This window comes from Silene latifolia, chromosome 11, assembly GCF_048544455.1.
Source record: "Silene latifolia isolate original U9 population chromosome 11, ASM4854445v1, whole genome shotgun sequence".
NCBI lineage: Eukaryota > Viridiplantae > Streptophyta > Magnoliopsida > Caryophyllales > Caryophyllaceae > Silene > Silene latifolia.
In genome coordinates, this window is record NC_133536.1 from 2210823 (window position 1) to 2229599 (window position 18777).

The 18777-nt window shown below is 37.7% G+C and overlaps 3 protein-coding genes across 6 annotated transcripts; 2 read left to right on the forward strand and 1 right to left on the reverse strand.

The window, feature by feature from the left end:
* The first annotated feature begins 8941 nt into the window (after nt 1-8941).
* LOC141610611 (putative ubiquitin-conjugating enzyme E2 38) lies at nt 8942-13613 on the forward strand. Of its 4 annotated transcripts, XM_074428786.1 has the most exons (7): nt 9014-9708; nt 9759-10043; nt 10122-11315; nt 11421-11484; nt 11756-11895; nt 12478-12789; nt 12904-13613. In XM_074428786.1, exons 3-7 carry the CDS (start codon nt 10725-10727, stop codon nt 13150-13152), a joined length of 1356 nt encoding a protein of 451 aa, XP_074284887.1. In that variant the 5' UTR covers nt 9014-9708; nt 9759-10043; nt 10122-10724; the 3' UTR covers nt 13153-13613. The 4 variants fall into 4 exon arrangements, with proteins under 4 accessions (XP_074284886.1, XP_074284888.1, XP_074284887.1 ...); XM_074428785.1 differs by lacking the exon at nt 9759-10043 and having other exon boundaries at nt 8942-9197; nt 10701-11315; XM_074428787.1 differs by lacking the exon at nt 9759-10043 and having other exon boundaries at nt 8999-9197; nt 10839-11315.
* Nucleotides 13614-14130: 517 nt separating this feature from the next.
* Nucleotides 14131-16838, forward strand: LOC141610612 (riboflavin synthase). The gene is made up of 2 exons (XM_074428788.1): nt 14131-14728; nt 16219-16838. The coding sequence occupies exons 1-2, from the start codon at nt 14219-14221 to the stop codon at nt 16540-16542; spliced, it is 834 nt and encodes a 277-aa protein (XP_074284889.1). The 5' UTR covers nt 14131-14218; the 3' UTR covers nt 16543-16838.
* LOC141610613 (GPI-anchored protein LLG3) lies at nt 16778-18134 on the reverse strand. The gene is made up of 3 exons (XM_074428789.1): nt 17876-18134; nt 17711-17767; nt 16778-17347 (listed from the first exon to the last, which is right to left on the reverse strand). Exons 1-3 carry the CDS (start codon nt 17949-17951, stop codon nt 16977-16979), a joined length of 504 nt encoding a protein of 167 aa, XP_074284890.1. The 5' UTR covers nt 17952-18134; the 3' UTR covers nt 16778-16976.
* Between the last annotated feature and the right edge of the window lie 643 nt (nt 18135-18777).

The window sequence follows — 18777 nt, forward strand, 5'->3', positions numbered from 1 at the left end:
TCGCCCAACTGGAAAGTTCAGTAGATGTAAATTCAAACAAAGAAAGCTAAGATCAAAGTAATAATCAATGAAACCAAGGGAAAACATATGGAGACAAATTAAAACAGAAAACCATCAGCCCCAAGATACCACATGCAATCAACGTTCAGTTTGAAGATACCACAAGTACCTAAACGTACTTAAACAGATTAAGCCAATTACCGAGTAGCAGGCAACAATTTATGGCTGCGGTGTCAGCTGCCATGGTTAGCACCATAAAAGCCAACTCCAGGAGACAATATCAAATCAATAAACAACGATGAAAACTGTGTTTGAAGTTGTATTGTACCTGACGACGACAGCAGCAAACCCGTAAACAACAGTAAGAGATTAGATGACAAAATAACACAAAGCTTCTTTGACTTTGGAATATTATGGAATGAGAAGGAGGTATACTAAACACCCAAGAAAAGACCAGTACGAACGACTGAATAGCAAACAGCACCGGTAACGTTAAAAACAAGCACTGTAGCCGAACTCCCAAACCCATAAAGGAAGTGATACAAATATGAACAACAACAACAACAACAACAACAACAACAACAACAACAACAACAACAACAATAATAATAATAATAACTCCAAACAATCATCAATGGCAACAACACTACAACACTTGATCTCCAAATCAAGACCTAATTACAATATCTAAAACCCTAATTAGAAATAATTCACTCGACAAAATAGAGATCTAAACAAATTATGAAAACGGTACTCGCACCAACATGTCGTAACCCCCTACCAATAATAATAGCGAAATAAAATTGAAATAAACAAACAAAAAATGGGGTTAAGAGTAAATACCTTTGAGAATATGTGATGCTGGGTTTTGATGAGGGGGTTGCATTGAGGAGTGAGAAACAGAAGATGGACGAGAAGTCACAAATGAGTGGACTGGAGTAGAGCTTTAGAAAGAATTGGAAAAGATGTGGTTGTGAGGGAAAGAGAAATGGAGGGCTGGGATTACAAGGGCGAAATCAACGGCAGGGGGTTATGTTGAGGAGACACTATTCATAGCAACAGTAGAGGGAAGTTTACTCTTTTTAAAGGTTAGGGATTTCTTACCTTTATTGTATATACTTAGTTGCATATATAAAGCCCATACCATAATGTAAAACACATATCTTGGAAATACAATATCATTCATTCTCTACAATCCTCTCTGTATGTTATAATATGGTATCACGCTAGGTCTTTTCATCTCAAAAAAAAAAAAAAAAAAAAAAAAAAAAAAATTACACCATTACAGCGTCCTCTTCTTCAGTTGCTCTGTTTTTTCTCTGGATTCGATCAACATGACGAATTCAGACTCTGCAATTGCGGTCAACTCTACCTCGACTCCATCTTACAATCTTGTTCACGTAGAACACACGGGGCACAGCATAACCCCGATTGTTTTTGACGGCACTAATTATGATGAATGGTCTCGATCATTCCATCTCGCTCTTCTCGCTAAGGGAAAACTTGGGTATATTGATGGCTCTATTTCTCAACCATCGGTTACTTCCGATAAATTTGAAGCATGGCAATCAACCAATGCTTTGGTTACCATGTGGATCTTTAACACTTTCACTCCGGCTATGCGACGCCAAATCTCTCTCAGACCGGAGGCTAAACAAGTGTGGCTCGATTTAAAAAATCGTTTCTGTCAGGCCAACGAAGCACGAATCTATCAATTGCAAACTGATTTACATGCTTGTCGCCAGGGTGCAACCGAGTCTCTGGTCGATTACTTTGGTCGCTTAACAGCGATTTGGGACGCGCTTGTCGATCAAGATCCGTTTCCGAAATGCTCTTGCACATCCTGTAGCTGTGATTGGGTCAATCTCATGACTAATCGCAGAGAAAAAATGCGGGTACGTGTTTTCTTGCTCGGTCTTGATTCACGCTTTGCTAATACTCGATCCCAAATCCTAGGTATTAATCCTCTTCCCTCATTAGATGTTATTTACAATCGTCTTTTACAAGACGAAGGTGTTCGAAATTTGTCGACTGCCAAACCTACTGATAATACCCCTGATGTTTTAGCATTTGCTGCCCGCGCATCTCACGGCTCACGTCCGTCGAATAATGGGGGTCGTCGTAATCCGAATGAACCCTCGAAATACTTTTGTGTTATATGTCAAAAACCAGGTCACAGTGTGAAGTTTTGCTATCAAGTGACGGGTAATTATCCCGAGACATGGGGAGATAGACCCCGTCCTCGTGTTAACCTTGACCCCTCGGTTTTGGCTGCTCTTTCTGTGACTGAGTCCCGGGGTAAAGCTCACTCTGACCGTGGGAAACAGTCCGCCTCTCCCAAGGTAAACATGGCCTCGGGTAAGTTATCTTCATCCTCTACGCCTAGTTCTTCTACTTCGGTTCCTGTTGCGGCCAATCAATCCCAGCTTGCTCAGTTCGATAACGTCGACTTAAACGCATTAACACCGCAAGCATTGGAAGAACTAGGACGTATTTTACAAGCTAGGCAGACCGACTCCAGTACAGACCGTCTCAATGGTAATATTTCTTCTTTATCTTGGATTATTGATACGGGGGCATCCCACCATATGTCGGGATGCCTCACACATTTTTCGAATTTAAAAAATATTACTCCTCTCTCTGTCGGATTACCTAATGGGGACCTCACTATTGCTACTCAAAGTGGCGATGTTAAATTAGCACCTCGTCTTATTTTACGCGATGTCTTATATGCCGCTAATTTACATTGCAATTTATTATCTGTGTCTAGTCTGTTAATGGACAAAACCTTGACAATACAGTTTTCTCACAATATGTGTCTTATTCAGGACCGTATCTCGAAGACGGTGATTGGTGCGGGTGAACAATACGAGGGGCTCTACCATTTGCAAGGTGTCCGTCATGACCACATTCACGCCAACATGACTACTAAAGGCAACCCTCTTGAACTTTGGCACCGAAGGTTGGGGCATCCCTCTTCCAACATTTCTCGTTTTTTACCATTTCTTAATAAGAATTTTCGCTCTTGTGACGATTTTCATAGCAAACATTGTGACATTTGTTTACGCGCGAAACAAACTCGCGAACATTTTACTTTAAGTACTAGTTCTGCTACTTCCGCTTTTGAACTCATCCACTGCGATTTATGGGGGCCTTATTCTGAAAATGCCTCCTGTGGTTCTAAATATTTTCTTACTATAGTTGATGATTTTTCCCGCTCTACGTGGGTTTATTTACTGCGGTCGAAAAGTGATACAAAACAAAAATTGCTTAATTTTTTCGCTATGATAGAAAGACAATTTCAAAAGAAAATTAAAATTTTTCGAACCGATAATGGGACAGAATTTCGACCTCTAATTCCGTTTTTTAACGAAACTGGTGTCTTATTTCAAACTTCAAATGTCGACACTCCTCAACAAAATGGGAGAGTCGAAAGGAAACATCGTCATATCTTAAACGTTGCACGTGCCCTTCTTTTTCAAGCTAGTTTACCAATTTATTTTTGGGGAGAATGTGTCTTAAGTGCGGTTTATTTAATAAACCGTACTCCGACATCACTCCTAAAAGGCAAAACACCATACGAGGTTCTCTTTAACAAACTTCCACCATTTGAAAATCTTCGAATTTTTGGGTGTCTCGCCTATGCCAAAGCTCTCAACCAGACTCACGACAAATTTGCTTCTCGAAGTCGAAAATGCGTTTTTATTGGGTACCCTTTTGGCAAGAAAGGCTGGCGCCTTTACGACTTAGACACAGGCGTTTTTTTCGACTCACGCGATGTCGTCTTCATCGAAACAGATTTTCCATACCAACAGCTTAATATTCATGACTCCCCAAGTGAATCTCCTTCCCTTACCTTAGACACCTTGTCTCCCATTCTCATATCCTCACCATCGTCCTCTACTCCCTCCACGGACCAGCCTGCTGCGGCCCACACTGACTCACCAATACCGCCAGCTACGGACCCTCCACCGTCCGACCAAACCACACAACCAGAACCCACCGTAGCCCCCTCCACAGGTGAGCACACGACCCCTGTTCCGGGGGTCTCCTCTTCCTCCACTTCGACACAATTGGGCAGGGGACAAAGAACTAAAATACCAAATTCTAATTTGAAAGACTTTATCCTCACCTCAGCCCGCCCCTCGGTAAATTCGCTCATCACCGCTCCATCGTCTTCAGGTACCATTTACCCTATCTCACATTATCTTAATTATGAGAAATTTTCTACTAATCATAAAGCTTTTTTATCGGCCGTGACAACACATCACGAGCCTATTTTTTATAAGGATGCAGTACAGGTACCCGAATGGCGAGAGGCTATGAAAAAAGAACTCGATGCCCTTGAGAAAAATAACACGTGGACTCTTGAAACTCTTCCCCCTCACAAGAAAGCTATTGGCTCAAAATGGGTCTACAAGATCAAATATAACGCCGATGGATCTATTGAACGATACAAAGCCCGTCTAGTTGTGATGGGTAATCGTCAAGTCGAAGGTGTCGATTATAATGAAACATTTGCTCCGACAATTAAATTGGTTACAGTTCGTACTCTCCTCGCCATCGCTTCTGCAAAACGTTGGGTCATTCACCAAATGGATGTTCACAACGCCTTTCTTCATGGCGATCTACACGAAGAAGTCTATATGAAACCTCCACCGGGATTCTTTCCCTCCACTGACGGGAAGGTGTGTCGCCTCAGAAAATCATTATATGGGCTCCGCCAAGCCCCTCGGTGTTGGTATGCCAAGCTAGCTTCCGCCCTTTGCAAGTATGGTTTCAAACAATGCCCTCTTGATCACTCTTTACTCTCCATCTCACGATCCGACACAGAGGTACATGTACTCGTCTATGTGGATGACTTGGTTATCTGTGGCAACAATGTTCCATTTATTACGAAGTTCAAAGACTACTTGAATAAATGCTTTCACATGAAGGATCTCGGGGTCCTTAAATACTTCCTCGGCCTAGAGGTTGCGCGAAATGCTTCCGGCATCTTTATCTCTCAACGCAAATACGCGTTGGATATCTTAACGGAAACAGGTCTTATTGGTACCAAACCCGCGTCTACTCCCATGGAACAAAATCACCGTCTCGCATCTTCCACAGCCGATCTTTTAAAGGACCCGCAACCATATCGACGCATTGTGGGAAGACTCGTCTATCTCACGATCACTAAACCCGAGCTCACATACTCCGTTCACACCCTTGCCCAGTTTATGCACGCTCCCACCACCGATCACTGGCATGCGGCTCTCACCGTGGTTCGCTACTTGAAGAACTCTCCGGGTCAAGGTATACTCCTTCGCTCCGACAGTGAATTACGCCTAAATGCTTACTGCGACGCGAACTACGCTACTTGCCCCAAAAGTCGCCGCTCTCTCTCGGCCTATATTGTGTTCTTAGGCTCATCTCCCATTTCTTGGAAAACCAAGAAACAACCTACGGTCTCACGGTCCTCGTCTGAATCAGAATATCGAGCTATGGCCGTTACAATTTGCGAGCTAAAATGGTTAAAAGCCTTACTTCAGTCGCTCGGCATCTCTCACAAACAACCTATACCACTTCGTTGTGATAACAAGTCCGCACTTCACATTGCCCGGAACCCGGTATTTCACGAACGGACTAAACACATTGAGGTCGACTGTCACTTTATTCGTGACGAAATACAAAAAGGTGTCATCGCACCTAGCTACATCCACACTAAAGCTCAACTAGCAGATATCTTAACAAAAGCACTCGGCCGGGCCTCGTTTGATGACCTTTTATCCAAGTTGGGCGTGTCAACTATCCACGCTCCAACTTGCGGGGGGGTAATAGACTCCAAAGGAGCCGTTGCTCAAGATCAAAGCAAGGGATATCAAATCCCATAAATCAAGCCCATATATGTTTCCTTCCTTTTGTATATATTTCTTACCTTTATTGTATATACTTAGTTGCATATATAAAGCCCATACCATAATGTAAAACACATATCTTAGAAATACAATATCATTCATTCTCTACAATCCTCTCTGTATGTTATAATAATATTAAGTGGGGACCCCAATAATAAAGGGTGTATGAGAGAGGGTGACGCCGAGATTGAGCGCCACCCGGTGGCGCCCTATCATTACCCTTTTTTGTTTTAGTAAGTATATATCAATGACAATCCATGCATCTTGAATCTTATAAAAGTTAGGATTTTATTTGCATTATGAGAATACGTTAGTACATACAGTAAGTACTATAAAAGTTAGGATATCATTTCTGAGAATACTACCTTACAGTTTAACGTGTTCAAACTTTCGAGAGATGATAACAAAAAGGTTATTAGTAGCGTGACAAACGGGTCAATCGGGTCAGATTCAGATCAGGCTAATTCGAGTTCTGGTTGTTTGGGTTTGCAAGAATTTGGTTTGGGTGTTGAGTAATGTCATTTCGGGCGGTTGTTTTTATGTTATCCGGGGATAACGGTCAATTTATGATAATAAATTAAACATTTGGGTTAGGGTGAATAGGGTCAGGTCAAAAACGAGTATATTCATTTTAGGTTTAAAACAGATAAAATGATTAGATATGACAAAACAGAATAATTAGTATTCTAGTAAGGAGTTCGTATCTTTTGTCTAAATGGGATAGAAATTGACATTTTTAAACTTAATACGGTTATGCACATCATAAAGAGACCACCTAACCAAAGTTGGCTGGTGTGAGTGGTAAGGGCTCTCATCTCTTAAACAAGTGGTCAGGGGTTCGATTCCTGACTCTTGCGAATGAAAAAGCCAAACTTGGGAAGGGTCAACCCATTAAATTGCCTTCAGTACCCCGAAGGAGATTGCCCCAGCTGTCGGTAGGGGATACTCCTGATCAACACCAAAAAAATAAAGAGACCACCTAGACGATGAATGGATGACAATTATGGTCCAAACTGAACCGAAAACGAACCGATCCGAAGGAAAAAAATTCGATTCAAACCCAACTCTTAATAACCCATACCCGATCCACTACTTAAAAACCCTTGTCCATTACGACTATTGGAAAATCCAAACTAAATCCAAACCCGATCCATTCGTACGCGAACTGATCCAATCAAATATTTTTGAAAATTTAGGCTTTATTGTACTTGAAATTTCAATTTTTGTCATACAAAATGTTTTTTTATAATATAGTCAAATCAAGTGGGGTTTTGGATTATATAATGGATCGGGTTATGAATTTGAAAAAAGTATAATGAATTGGGTATGAATTTTGAAATTTTGGATATGAATTGGCGATCCACTAAGTTAGTGGATCAGATTTGAATTTTGCAAAACTCAACCCGGTCCAATCCATCGCATCCCTTAACTAAATCTGTCAGGTTTACAAAAAATTTCATAGCGTAAAGTGGTTAAAACAATATATTTATCTTATGTAGACAAGTGGAAAAAGAGACAAATAAATAATTATACGTAAGTCCCTTGTAAGACAATACATATGGAAGTATAAATGGTCAACCAAAGTTGTAAAATGGTCACGAAAAAAAATGTATATAAATCATAAATGTCCACTGAATAATCTTTCTTCATAATAAACGGACTCTAGCATTATGAAAATGGCTCATATACACAAATTCTACCCAAATACTTTATTATTATTAATAAAATTTTTTTATTATAATTGTATTAATTAATTTGTTTATTATCATTATTATTATTATTATTAGTAGTAGTAGTAGTTTTATTTTTTTATTTTTTATAAGCTCAATTCAAATTAGTGTGATTCAGTTCAGTTGAGATTTATTTAGTTAAGTTCAGATAAATTCAGTTCAACCAGTTTCACTATAAAAAAACAAAGATCCAACCCTTTCACCATATTATTGTCCACCAAAATAACCGTACAAAATTGCTCTTAAAAAACCTCAAACTATGACACTTGAAAATCTCGCCCAAATTACCCAAATTTAATAATTAAACTTTAGCAAACATCTTTTTTTTTTTTTTTTTTTTTTGGGCAGCTGTGAAGAAAGAGTTTTACATTATAATGGTACGGCTTACTAAACCATACCGTATTAGCTTTGGACCAAGCCGAAAATTGGAGCCCTGAACTGGCCCATAGGAAGACAGGGTCGGGTCAAGCCGAGTTGGCTCATGCGTGGCCCTTACCCGATTCATCATGCCTAATTTTTTGACATGTTTTTATCGAATTTGAACGGGTAAAAGAATCTTGGATCCGCAATGCTGACCCAATCCGACCCAATCCATTAATTTGGGTCCCAAGTTTATTTCGAGGAAGACCAAGGGGTATACTTTTCTCCTTTCACATAGTTGCAAGTTGCAACTTACAACCCAAACAAAGACCAAATACAAGTCAACTTTAAGAATCTCTCACATATTGACAATTTGACATACATACGAAATTATCCTTTTTAAACTTAAGACGAGTGATGTACATATCGCTTAGCTTACATATATAAGAAATGCATAAAAGAACTATATATTTATCCTAATACTCCAGTATGATACTTGAAATGGATAGTGCTGTCTTAAATAAAATTTTGTCAAGTTTAGCCTAATATAGGTGTTGTTTGGCCCGACTTTTAGGAGTGCTTCTTCACTGAAGAAGAACAAGTTAGGCCAAACAATCAATTTTAAAGAAGTTAAAATAACTTCTTTCAAGCTCAAAAGCTAATTTTGAGAGACAGAAGTAGAAACACCAATTAATACTTCTAGCTTTTACTTTTATCTTACAGATTTTTAATGCATAAATGACAAATTGTATGCTCTAAACATGTCAAAATAAAATAAAATTAATACTTATTAATTCATAATTCTCTACAAATCGAGACCCATCTTGATTTACTTTTCAACAAAAATTTTCATTTTTCATCCGCTTATATAAAAAGTCTTATTGAGAAGTCATTATTTTGTAAAATGATAGGCCAAACACCAACAGTTTAGCTTATTAAAAAGTTCATTTCTAAATCCTTAATCATGGCCCCACAACCATATTACCCCTTTCTTTACTCCTTTTAAACTTCACTATAAAATACTCCATATAATCCAAAAAAATACCAAGGGTTCGACCATCATAATAATTTCCTAATTTCACTCTCAATTCTCAATTATTTCACAAATCAAAAACTAGGGTTTTTCTCTAATTCAATCATGGATATGGAAGTTGATGATGATTCTCAAACTTCTCCTCCCTTGATCTCCAAGAAACTCAAACAAGAGAAGGTATTTTTCTGGGTTTTTTTTATTAAGTTGATTGTTTTCAATTGAATTTGGCTGATCGATGTGATTTTATTGGTTCTTTATTGAATTATTTGATGGATTTTTAGTTTGATTGCGGAATTGTATTGGGTTTGTTGAATTTTGAATAATGAGTGAATTTTGGGTGGAATTGAAATTAGGGTTTCTTTAATTTGATTGTTGATGATCGAGATTATGCATGATCATGGTGTTTTAGGTAAAAAGCGAGAGAAACAAGAATTGGGTTACTTGTTAATTGACGATGGAAAGTTGATTTTGGTGTTTTAGGGTTTACTGTAGTTAATTTCACTTGTTTAATTCAAATTATGTTATATTTATTGATTGAATTTATGTTTTTGAAGTTAAAGAAGTTGAATGAATGCTCTTTCTTGCTAGTTTGTTTTCTATGGATTGATGTTTGTATGCATATGGATTGATGTTTGTATGCATTGCTCAGAGAGGTTAGTGTAATATTAATTCATACCGCCTTATTTGGGTGAAAGAAGCTGTCGTCGATTGTGTCACATGGTTGCTTCTTGTGCTAAGTGTATATCGTGATGACTGTGGCTCTTCTTGCTCGTTAACGGAGTGCATTATTTAAGGACTAGTATTGAGTTAGTGATTGCCATATATTGGATGTGTGCATTATTTAAGGTCTAGTATTCACATTTTCGAGTGAGTGGAGTCTCTCTGTGAGGAGGCCGTCTAATTATTAGCGGGAAAATGATTTTTTTTTGCCTGGCATTATCGCAGAGTCCGATGTTTCTTGATGTGTATCAAAATGCATTTTTTCTAAACCAAGTATAATGTTTAGTTGTTGGGAATATCTTTGTGGAAGAGTTTGATCCTGTCTGTACAAGGACAACATTAGTTCAACTGAGATTTCGAATTTTTAGCTGTTGAGGGCAGTGCGGATATCTTGCTGTGACACTGTGTTAGAGTTTTGCAAATTTTAATGTATTAAAATTGGGGATTCATGTATGAGGAAAATAAGCAATAGTTACTTTTTATCGTTACAGTGGATTCAGCTCCTATTTCGTGATGATGCAGCTTAGATATACATGTAAAATAATTACTGGCAGGCCTGAATGCTTTTATTATGGTTTGATGAAAGTAATCTCGTGTTTGTGGCTTGATAGAAGTGTTCGGTAAGGCTAAGCCCGTGCCTATGCCTACTGTTGTATGTCTGAATGCTTTTATTATGGTTTTTGCTTAATCTTTCTTCTTTTGTTCTCTATTTTTTTTCTTGTTACAATGAAAGTTCTGTTTTTTGTTCTTGCGTTTTTACACTAGAAGTTTAAAAGTACGACCTCTGCATATAAAACATGTCCTTGAGCTGGCAGCTAAATACGTGTCAGTAATTTATTGACAGAGACGTATTCTTTGATTCATCGTTGTAGCCATTCATATTCTGATTTTTGGTATTTCAAACTTTATCAGCATTTTTTATGCTGTATATAATGGATATAGTAGCATGTTTTGTCGCAGAACGTTTTGGCAACTGATATTGCAATGTCAACTGGTGTTGTGGTTACTGTCGGTAGCACCAATATTGTCAAAAACTCCATATCGGGATCCAATAATTCTTCTGACCGCTATGGCTCCACATCTGACTTATCATATCAGGAGGACACCAATGATGATGAGGTTGATGCCATTGATGATATGGATGAGGCCATTGATGATGTGGATGAGGCATTTGACGATGATGATTTTGGGAATGATGATGATGTTCTTTCAGACAATGGCATTGATGACGATGATGATGATTATGTTGATGACGATGATGATGATGACGCTTATTTGAAATTGCAAGCGCAATTTGATAATGTTGATTTGCCTCCAGGGGTAGAGGCAACAGTTTCATGGTTGCAGGATCCTTCTCCAAGTGAAGAGAAGCACTCGGCAACTGGCCCGTCTACCTCACAACAGGTAGATAAAGGTTCTGGTGCTAGCAGTTCGAAAGCTGAGTCAAGTTTGAAGATCATAAAGGAGGAAACCATGGATGATGTTTTGAGAAAGTTAATGTATTTCAAACAATTTGATACAGTGACTGATTCTTCTGACCATCATTTCAATGATGTCAAATCATCAGGGCGGCAGGTAAGCTATGTCCCCTCAACTTCAACCGATTCTTGATGTGAAGGACTGCGTAACAGATATATTAACTTGTGTTTTTTTTATTCGTCCATTTTATGGACACTGCAGCCTGCCAAATCTTGGGCAAAGAAAGTTCAGGATGAATGGAAAATTCTAGAGCAGAACTTACCAGGTGAGATTTTCTGCATTTATTTCTGTGTAAGTTCAAGGACTTGGAATGCATCGTCGTTTCTGTCTGTAGGCTTATCTTTTTAGCATTCAATCACTGTCTATAGCGTGAACTAATGTCTTTGGTGAATTTTTTATTGACATATCTACTTACATGCACGCTTAACCTTATCTCTTTTTTGTAAAAAATAGTTGCTGCTTTAGTTTGAAGGCAGCGGGGCATTAAATGAAGGCCTCATTTTTATTATCTTTTTTTGTTTTTCTTCTTTTTGCAGAAACGATATATGTGAGAGTTTATGAGTCACGGATGGATCTGTTGAGGGCTGTCATTATCGGGCCGGCAGGAACTCCATATCATGACGGGCTATTTGTCTTTGATGTTTTTTTCCCACCTTCCTATCCAAGTGAACCACCGGTATCGTCTTGTGACTAAATTTTTTTTGTTTGAACACTTTTACCCTTGTTACAATGCACCTTTGGATAATGTTATGATTTGACTCGAACGATTCTCCGAGGAAATAGTGATTCTTTTTAGTCTGCTTGGTCGAAGGACTTGGTGAAATTAAAATGCGATTATGTTATAACTGGTACATTGTTCATCAGTAATCAATATACCGTGATCAGCTTGGAATAGTTAATGGTCTATGCGTGTCCAAGTGTCTAACTCAACTATTTTACGAAAATAAGTCATTTTTTGGTTTAAAATGAACTGTCCAAGTGCCATAACCCATATTAATATTGTCGAACACGCTGATACAGGATCATGATTCACGATGTAATTTGAAAAGCGGCAGTAATGTAGAAGATAGGTAGCATATTGTTGGTCATTTAGTTGCTTTATGAATTATGAGAGAAATTTCACTTCAAATTATGCACATCTAATTTTATTATCGCCCTGGATTAGCTTAAATTAATTTTGATACGAGTTATTAGAGAATATTTCTAAAATAATGCATCAGTCAGTTTACAATTTAATATTGAAAGTTGCATCTGTCAGAGGGTCCATTATCATTCAAGTGGCTTTCGGTTGAACCCAAATCTGTATGAATGCGGAAAAGTGTGCTTGAGCTTGTTAAACACTTGGCAAGGCGGCAAGAATGAGATGTGGCTTCCTGACAAGTCTACAATGCTTCAAGTTTTAGTTTCCATTCAAGCTTTAATTTTGAACACGGAGCCCTTCTACAATGAGCCTGGCTACGAAAAAACTTACCGAGGGGAGGAAGGGAAGAAAAAATCTAGAGATTATAGTGAAGATATTTTTATCAAGTCCTTGAAAAAGATGATGTACACCATGAGGAATCCGCCTCAGGTATGACTCCATCAATTTTCGTTACTATACACCCAAACCCGAGTTTGATCTGTCAGTCGGTTTTTTTAGTTGTTTGCATGTCAAGTGTGCGTGTTCAATTGACTTTGCTTGCAGCATTTTGAGGATCTGGTGGCAGGACATTTCCGTGTGCGAGCAGTCGATATCATGACAGCATGTCAAGCATATGCCGCAGGTGCTGAGGTATCGAGTGACCTTAAAAAATGGCAAGAACACGGTGAGAACGCTCCCAAGCTGGGCTCTAACAATTTCAAGGCCGAGGTTGCTAAGATGATGAAACCTCTTCTGAAATATTTCATTAATAATGGATCCAAGGACTGTGACCAGTTCAAAGCTGATGAATAACCGTCTCAACCTTTCGACCATTCGACTGACATAAGGTTGATGAACCAATAACTTGGATCTTAAACCATTAAAATCACTGGAATTTCTTGTGCAGCTTAGTATCGGCAGTAGTGGTATAGCGCGCTATTTTTCACGTCATTGAGGCGTTATATGTTCATATTCTGTGGTTGAATCGGGAAGATATGGACTTATGGATTGTCGTTCGGATTGACTTCCTGCGTCATACTACTAACTAATAAGCAAGCTTAATGAAGTGATGTTTTAGGGCTATCGATTTTTTTTTTGCTCGTTTCAGTGCCCGTTTGTTCAATGAAAATTTGAAGGCTTCTCTACCTATTTGTTACGGGTTGTATATACTCAGACTTGTTTTTGCATTAGAGTTTGTAATTGAGCACAGTAAAGTCGATTTTTGGAACTCAGTTTACCCGTCAAAAATATAGACAATTTTCTAGATCCAAAAATTCGCAAATAAGTGTTTTTTTTGGGGGGGATATTCTCTCGTGTATCCATCAACTTTTTCATTTTCTAAGATGTACTCTTCGTTTCTTGCAAAAAAACTCTTGGGTACAACTGTACAAGTTCAGAATACGATAATTTTTTTTCAAATTGACCGTCTTGAGGTCTTCAGTTTGAAAAAGAATTCACCTACGTCTCAACTCGTAGTCGGGAATTATGGTCGGTCAAAGTTTATTCGTTAAAAAACTTTGATCAACCATAACTACCGGCTACTCGTAGTCGGGAATTATGGTCGGTCAAAGTTTATTCGTTAAAAAACTTTGACCAACCATAACTACCGGCTACGAGTTTAAAAAGCGATGATTTTTTTTTTCAAATTCAAGGCCTTAACGAGATAATTGACTATTTCTAAATTCATTTCTAAATTCTGATCCATTCGTGCTAGGTAGTTGGCTGTCACAAACAATTAACCGTTAGATCGTTCCGAAACGACATCTTGACGACAAATAGAGGGTACCGTCTCACATCGATCTCTATATTTGTCACCCTTTAAACACATTTCTAAATTCTAATCTTCTAATTTACAATCATTCAACCCTAAATCTCAAACATGGCATCAATCAAATCCTCCCCAATTTCAATTTCCCCCAAATCCTCAATCACAACCCTAAATTTCCTCAATTTCAAACCCTCAATTTCAAATGTTCATCTCAATTTAACCCCAAATTTCAAATCCTCAATCTCAAACCTCTTCCTTCACAAAACCCATCAAAAACCCCAAATCCCCAAATACCATAGTAATCAAATTAATTGCCTTTTTACTGGAATTGTTGAAGAAATGGGTAAAGTTAAGCAAGTGGGTAATGCTCAAAATGGTGGATTTGATCTTAAAATTGGTGCAAAAACTGTTCTTGAAGATGTTAAATTAGGTGATAGTATTGCTGTTAATGGTACTTGTCTTACTGTTACTGAATTTGATACTGCATTGGCTGAATTTACTGTTGGTTTGGCACCGGAAACGCTTCGTAAAACGTCGTTGATTGAGCTCGAACCTGGGTCTGCTGTTAATTTGGAGAGAGCTCTCTTGCCTTCTACTAGGATGGGTGGTCATTTTGTTCAGGTATTATAGATTTCCGTCTCAGTCATTTGTTTACCTTTTATATTCACTGTCAAGCTGTGTTTAGAATTATTTTACTCGTCGAGTTTAAAGATTGGTGTTTTATCAGCCCGTCTCAATCATTTGTTTATCTTTGATTAAAATACGTCACATATGACTCTGTTGACTAGCATTGTAGTGGAGTAGATGTTTTACTTAGCCCTATCTCAATCATTTGTTTATCTTTGATTAAAATACGTCACATATGACTCTGTTGACGAGCATTGTAGTGGAGTAGATGTTTTACTTAGCCCCGTCCCAATCATTTGTTTATCTATGATTAAAATACGTCTCACTGGGGATAAAAAGGTAAACAGATGACTCTGTTGACTAGTGTTGTAGTAGATGCAATCATGTGGTATTGTGGTAATATTATATTTCGTCTCCATTCAGTGGATTCTTTACGTTTTTACTATTTTATGAGGAGTATTTAATCAGTTGTTCAAAACGCGTTGAATAGTAGTAATCTTAGAGAGGTCTAAATGTAAGTGTTTTATTGAGAATGTTGCTGTAGTTAGAAATTGACTTAGATTATGAGGGAAATCCTTCAAGTTTTGAAATTTGAGATATAGCTGAATTCGCAATTAGCTGAATAACAAAGAAATAGGGAGGGGAAGACTGATAAAGATAGGATTTTGTTCGTTTCATCTCGGATATTCTGGACCGATTTGTTTTAGTATTGTGCTTATAGAAGCTGAGGAGCCTTGGAGAATGATCGAGTAAATAATACTCCCTCCGTCCCAGTAATTTGTTTATTTCTATTATTTGCGACTTGTGAGGGGTATTTTAATCAACGGTAAACATATAGTTGGGACTGAGGAGTATGAAGTAAATAAGCTAGAAATAAGCTGTGATACGAAAGATGTAATTCTGCTTGCAATGACAGTCGTGACAGAATTCCGCATTTTCATTGACTAGGCTGGTATTTTCCTAGTGACTAGTGAGTCAGCATATGCCGACCGTTGTGCATGGTTTCTTGCGAGTGCGTCTTATGTTATTTCGAGATTTCCCTGTCTTGCCACATTGACCAGTGCCTCTGTGCTCTGCCAATGCTAGTAAACTGCATTATATGAATTTCATATTGTTTTCTAATTCCATGTTCCGTTACATAGTTGCTTTTACTATTAAAAGAAGATGGGGTTTTTGTACATCGCTACTATGAATTTGTTGAACCTCCAGATGTGTTATTGGTGATTTAAACTGTAGAACACAAGTGATTTATCACCCCCTTCAAAAGTTATGTTAGACTGTGCTAGCAAGATTTTCCGCTTTGTCGGTTAAGTTACTATGGAGTTATCATAGTCTAATCTTTATTGTTGCGTGATTAGTACGATTAATACGAACTCAAAATGCGGCAGCAATAAGTCTGGTAACCTTTATGTTTGAATTAGGACTCTTGGGTAATTCTGAATTCTAATGCCACATATGTAACCTCTTGTTATACCTTGACGTAGGGCCATGTTGATGGTGTCGGGGAAATCGTTTCCCTCAATCGGGAAGATGATTCTTTATGGGTGAAGGTAAAGACTAGCCCGGAGATACTGAAGTACATAGTGCCAAAAGGATACATCACCGTTGATGGCACGAGTTTGACTGTGGTGGACGTTCTTGATGATGAATCATGCTTTACATTCATGTTAGTTGCGTACACTCAACAGAATGTGGTAATTCCATTGAAAAAAGTTGGTCAGAAGGTTAATCTGGAGGTCGATATTCTTGGTAAGTATGTAGAACGACTCCTAAACAATGGGTTTATCGACTCAAAGAAATCATCGTAGTAGAGAGTATGTTGTGTACTAGAATTACCCGGCCTTTGTTTATGCCATTTACAGTCAGGTCTTTTCACCATGGATGCCGTGGCGTTTTTTTTTTTTTTTTGTAGTTTTACGGATTTTTAGCAGGTTAGCTAGGTTCGTAAAACTGTGACTATATACATTGTTGCGGTTTTCTGCAGTTTTACGGATTTTTAGCAGCTTAACTAGGTTTGTAAAACAGAGAGTCTGTGACTATATACTATCCGGTGAAATACCGAGAATTTATTGCAATATGAATAAAAGATTTCGATTGTGATGTACATTGTATACAATAGATGTACATTATTTCTTGTAATTACTCCGAATTTCACATTGATGTTACACAACAGTCGCTAAATTAGGTATCGGATTAGCCAACAGAACAGTTAGCTGTTAAGGACGGACCACACCGGTTGCCATCAAAGGAGTTGAAGCAAGTAAATTAAGGAGCTAACCAATAGAACAGCAATGGGAGACCGAGCAATGTTCGTGCTAGCGCTGTTCTTTTTGGATTTAGGATCTGCATTCGGAGAACCATCCTCGGTACACTCCAGACCATTTTTACCTTCTTTACACAAGCTGGCAAACGTTCCTGGTGGGTATGATCCAAAGAGATTTATGTAGCTAAACATGGTGTCGGCACAATTAGTCGACTGATCACTGATATTTTCAGCGAAAGGGCAGGCGAACTCCTTGAACGCCTTACAACAACTTTCTGCTGAATATCTCGGTCCTTTGCATTGACTAGTTAAGATTGTATAATTTTGATTCTCGAAATTCACCGGGCAAGCTGCAGATGACATGAAATCGATTAAAATGAGAGCACATCGTCTCCCATCGACGGACAAAGTTACTAAAGACGGATTTAAAAACATAGCCACATCGTAATATTAAATCTCTGTTTGAGACCTGATCTCATAATCCACCCTAGTTGTCTAATCTCGGTTATTTTGTTATAAATACGGCTAATGTCACAACCAATGTACGAGTAGTAACATATGATCCATGATTCCATGCAATAATATAGGGCACGACTAGTGTCACGACTTTGGTGGCTAATCCACAGAGGTCTGTGAGAGGCGCATGCAATTCACGCAGAGCGCCTTTTACAGACCTCTAGTAATATGAGCGACAAAGAGAACAGAATAAATACGTTTCTTAGCCTGAAGCAAAGAACGGCCATTTGATTTGTGAGATACAAAAACATCATCTGCATTAACACACACGAATCAAACAAAAACAATTAAAAATGTCAGAAATTTGTTATTATTTGAAAGAAATGTTTAGCTAATTATATAATGAATTGTACCAAATGTACCTGAAATGTAGGTAGAAGATGCCAAACCAATAAAAAGGAAGAAAATAATGAAACCCATATAATTATTCATCATCATTTTTAAATGAAGAATAAAATTACAGTATATTATAAAACGGGTTCTTTAGATGATTGGCCGATCAATTATATAAAATTGATCGGCAACAATGTGTTTTTGGGTGATTTTTCACCTTTTTAATGACTGTTTTATTTTGTTTTTGGATTTTTTTTCTTGGATTTTGTTCATGAATATGTTGTTGTCATTTGTGTGTGTTAGATTGGTAGCCTAAAAATGGATACATGAGAGAAAAATAAGGGTATAAATATTTATAGATGATCATACATTCTTCCACCATTTGTAGTCTTGTAGTTCTTCTCTTCCCTTCTATTTATAAACGTCAAAAATATTTCGTATGTTAGAAAACCCGTTAATATAAAAGTAACTAATAAAATGAGATTGTCTCGAACTATTTACCACAAATGAGTTACATATGTGGTTGAGAAAACGTTGTTAAACCAATTAACTTTGTACGACTTTTAGTACAATGGCTCAATCAATAGTTTTGGTACGTTGTGTACCAAAACAGCTGAATGGGTCGATATAGTTGTTGACGTCATACGAAATACTCCATCCTTTCACATTTATTTGTTTAGTATTGCACTTTTAGTTGTTCGAAATTATTTGTCAATGGTATTTAAGTTGAGTTTTATCAAGTTATTTATGGAGTAAATAAAATGTAAATTAAATACTTTGTGTCGTTATTTTTTTCTCTTTTGTAAACTTGACAAATACGAGTAATCATAAACGGAGGGAGTATTATATATCATAAAGGAAAGAAGTTATAACATAACTTTAATTGAATGAGGTAGGATTGAGAAAAGAAAATCGTCTATTCTTAAGTTTT

Bases quoted from the DNA above. Each gene is read 5' to 3' on its own strand.
- LOC141610611 (XM_074428784.1), top strand. From the start codon at position 9,126: ATGGATATGGAAGTTGATGATGATTCTCAAACTTCTCCTCCCTTGATC. The intron at 11,485-11,755 runs GTGAGATTTTCT...TTCTTTTTGCAG, and splicing joins TCTAGAGCAGAACTTACCAG to AAACGATATATGTGAGAGTT. The intron at 12,790-12,903 runs GTATGACTCCAT...CTTTGCTTGCAG, and splicing joins CCATGAGGAATCCGCCTCAG to CATTTTGAGGATCTGGTGGC.
- LOC141610612 (XM_074428788.1), top strand. From the start codon at position 14,219: ATGGCATCAATCAAATCCTCCCCAATTTCAATTTCCCCCAAATCCTCA. The intron at 14,729-16,218 runs GTATTATAGATT...ACCTTGACGTAG, and splicing joins TGGGTGGTCATTTTGTTCAG to GGCCATGTTGATGGTGTCGG.
- LOC141610613 (XM_074428789.1), bottom strand. From the start codon at position 17,951: ATGATGATGAATAATTATATGGGTTTCATTATTTTCTTCCTTTTTATT. The intron at 17,768-17,875 runs GTACATTTGGTA...GTGTTAATGCAG, and splicing joins ATCTTCTACCTACATTTCAG to ATGATGTTTTTGTATCTCAC. The intron at 17,348-17,710 runs GTATTTATTCTG...TGTCATCTGCAG, and splicing joins TTTGCTTCAGGCTAAGAAAC to CTTGCCCGGTGAATTTCGAG.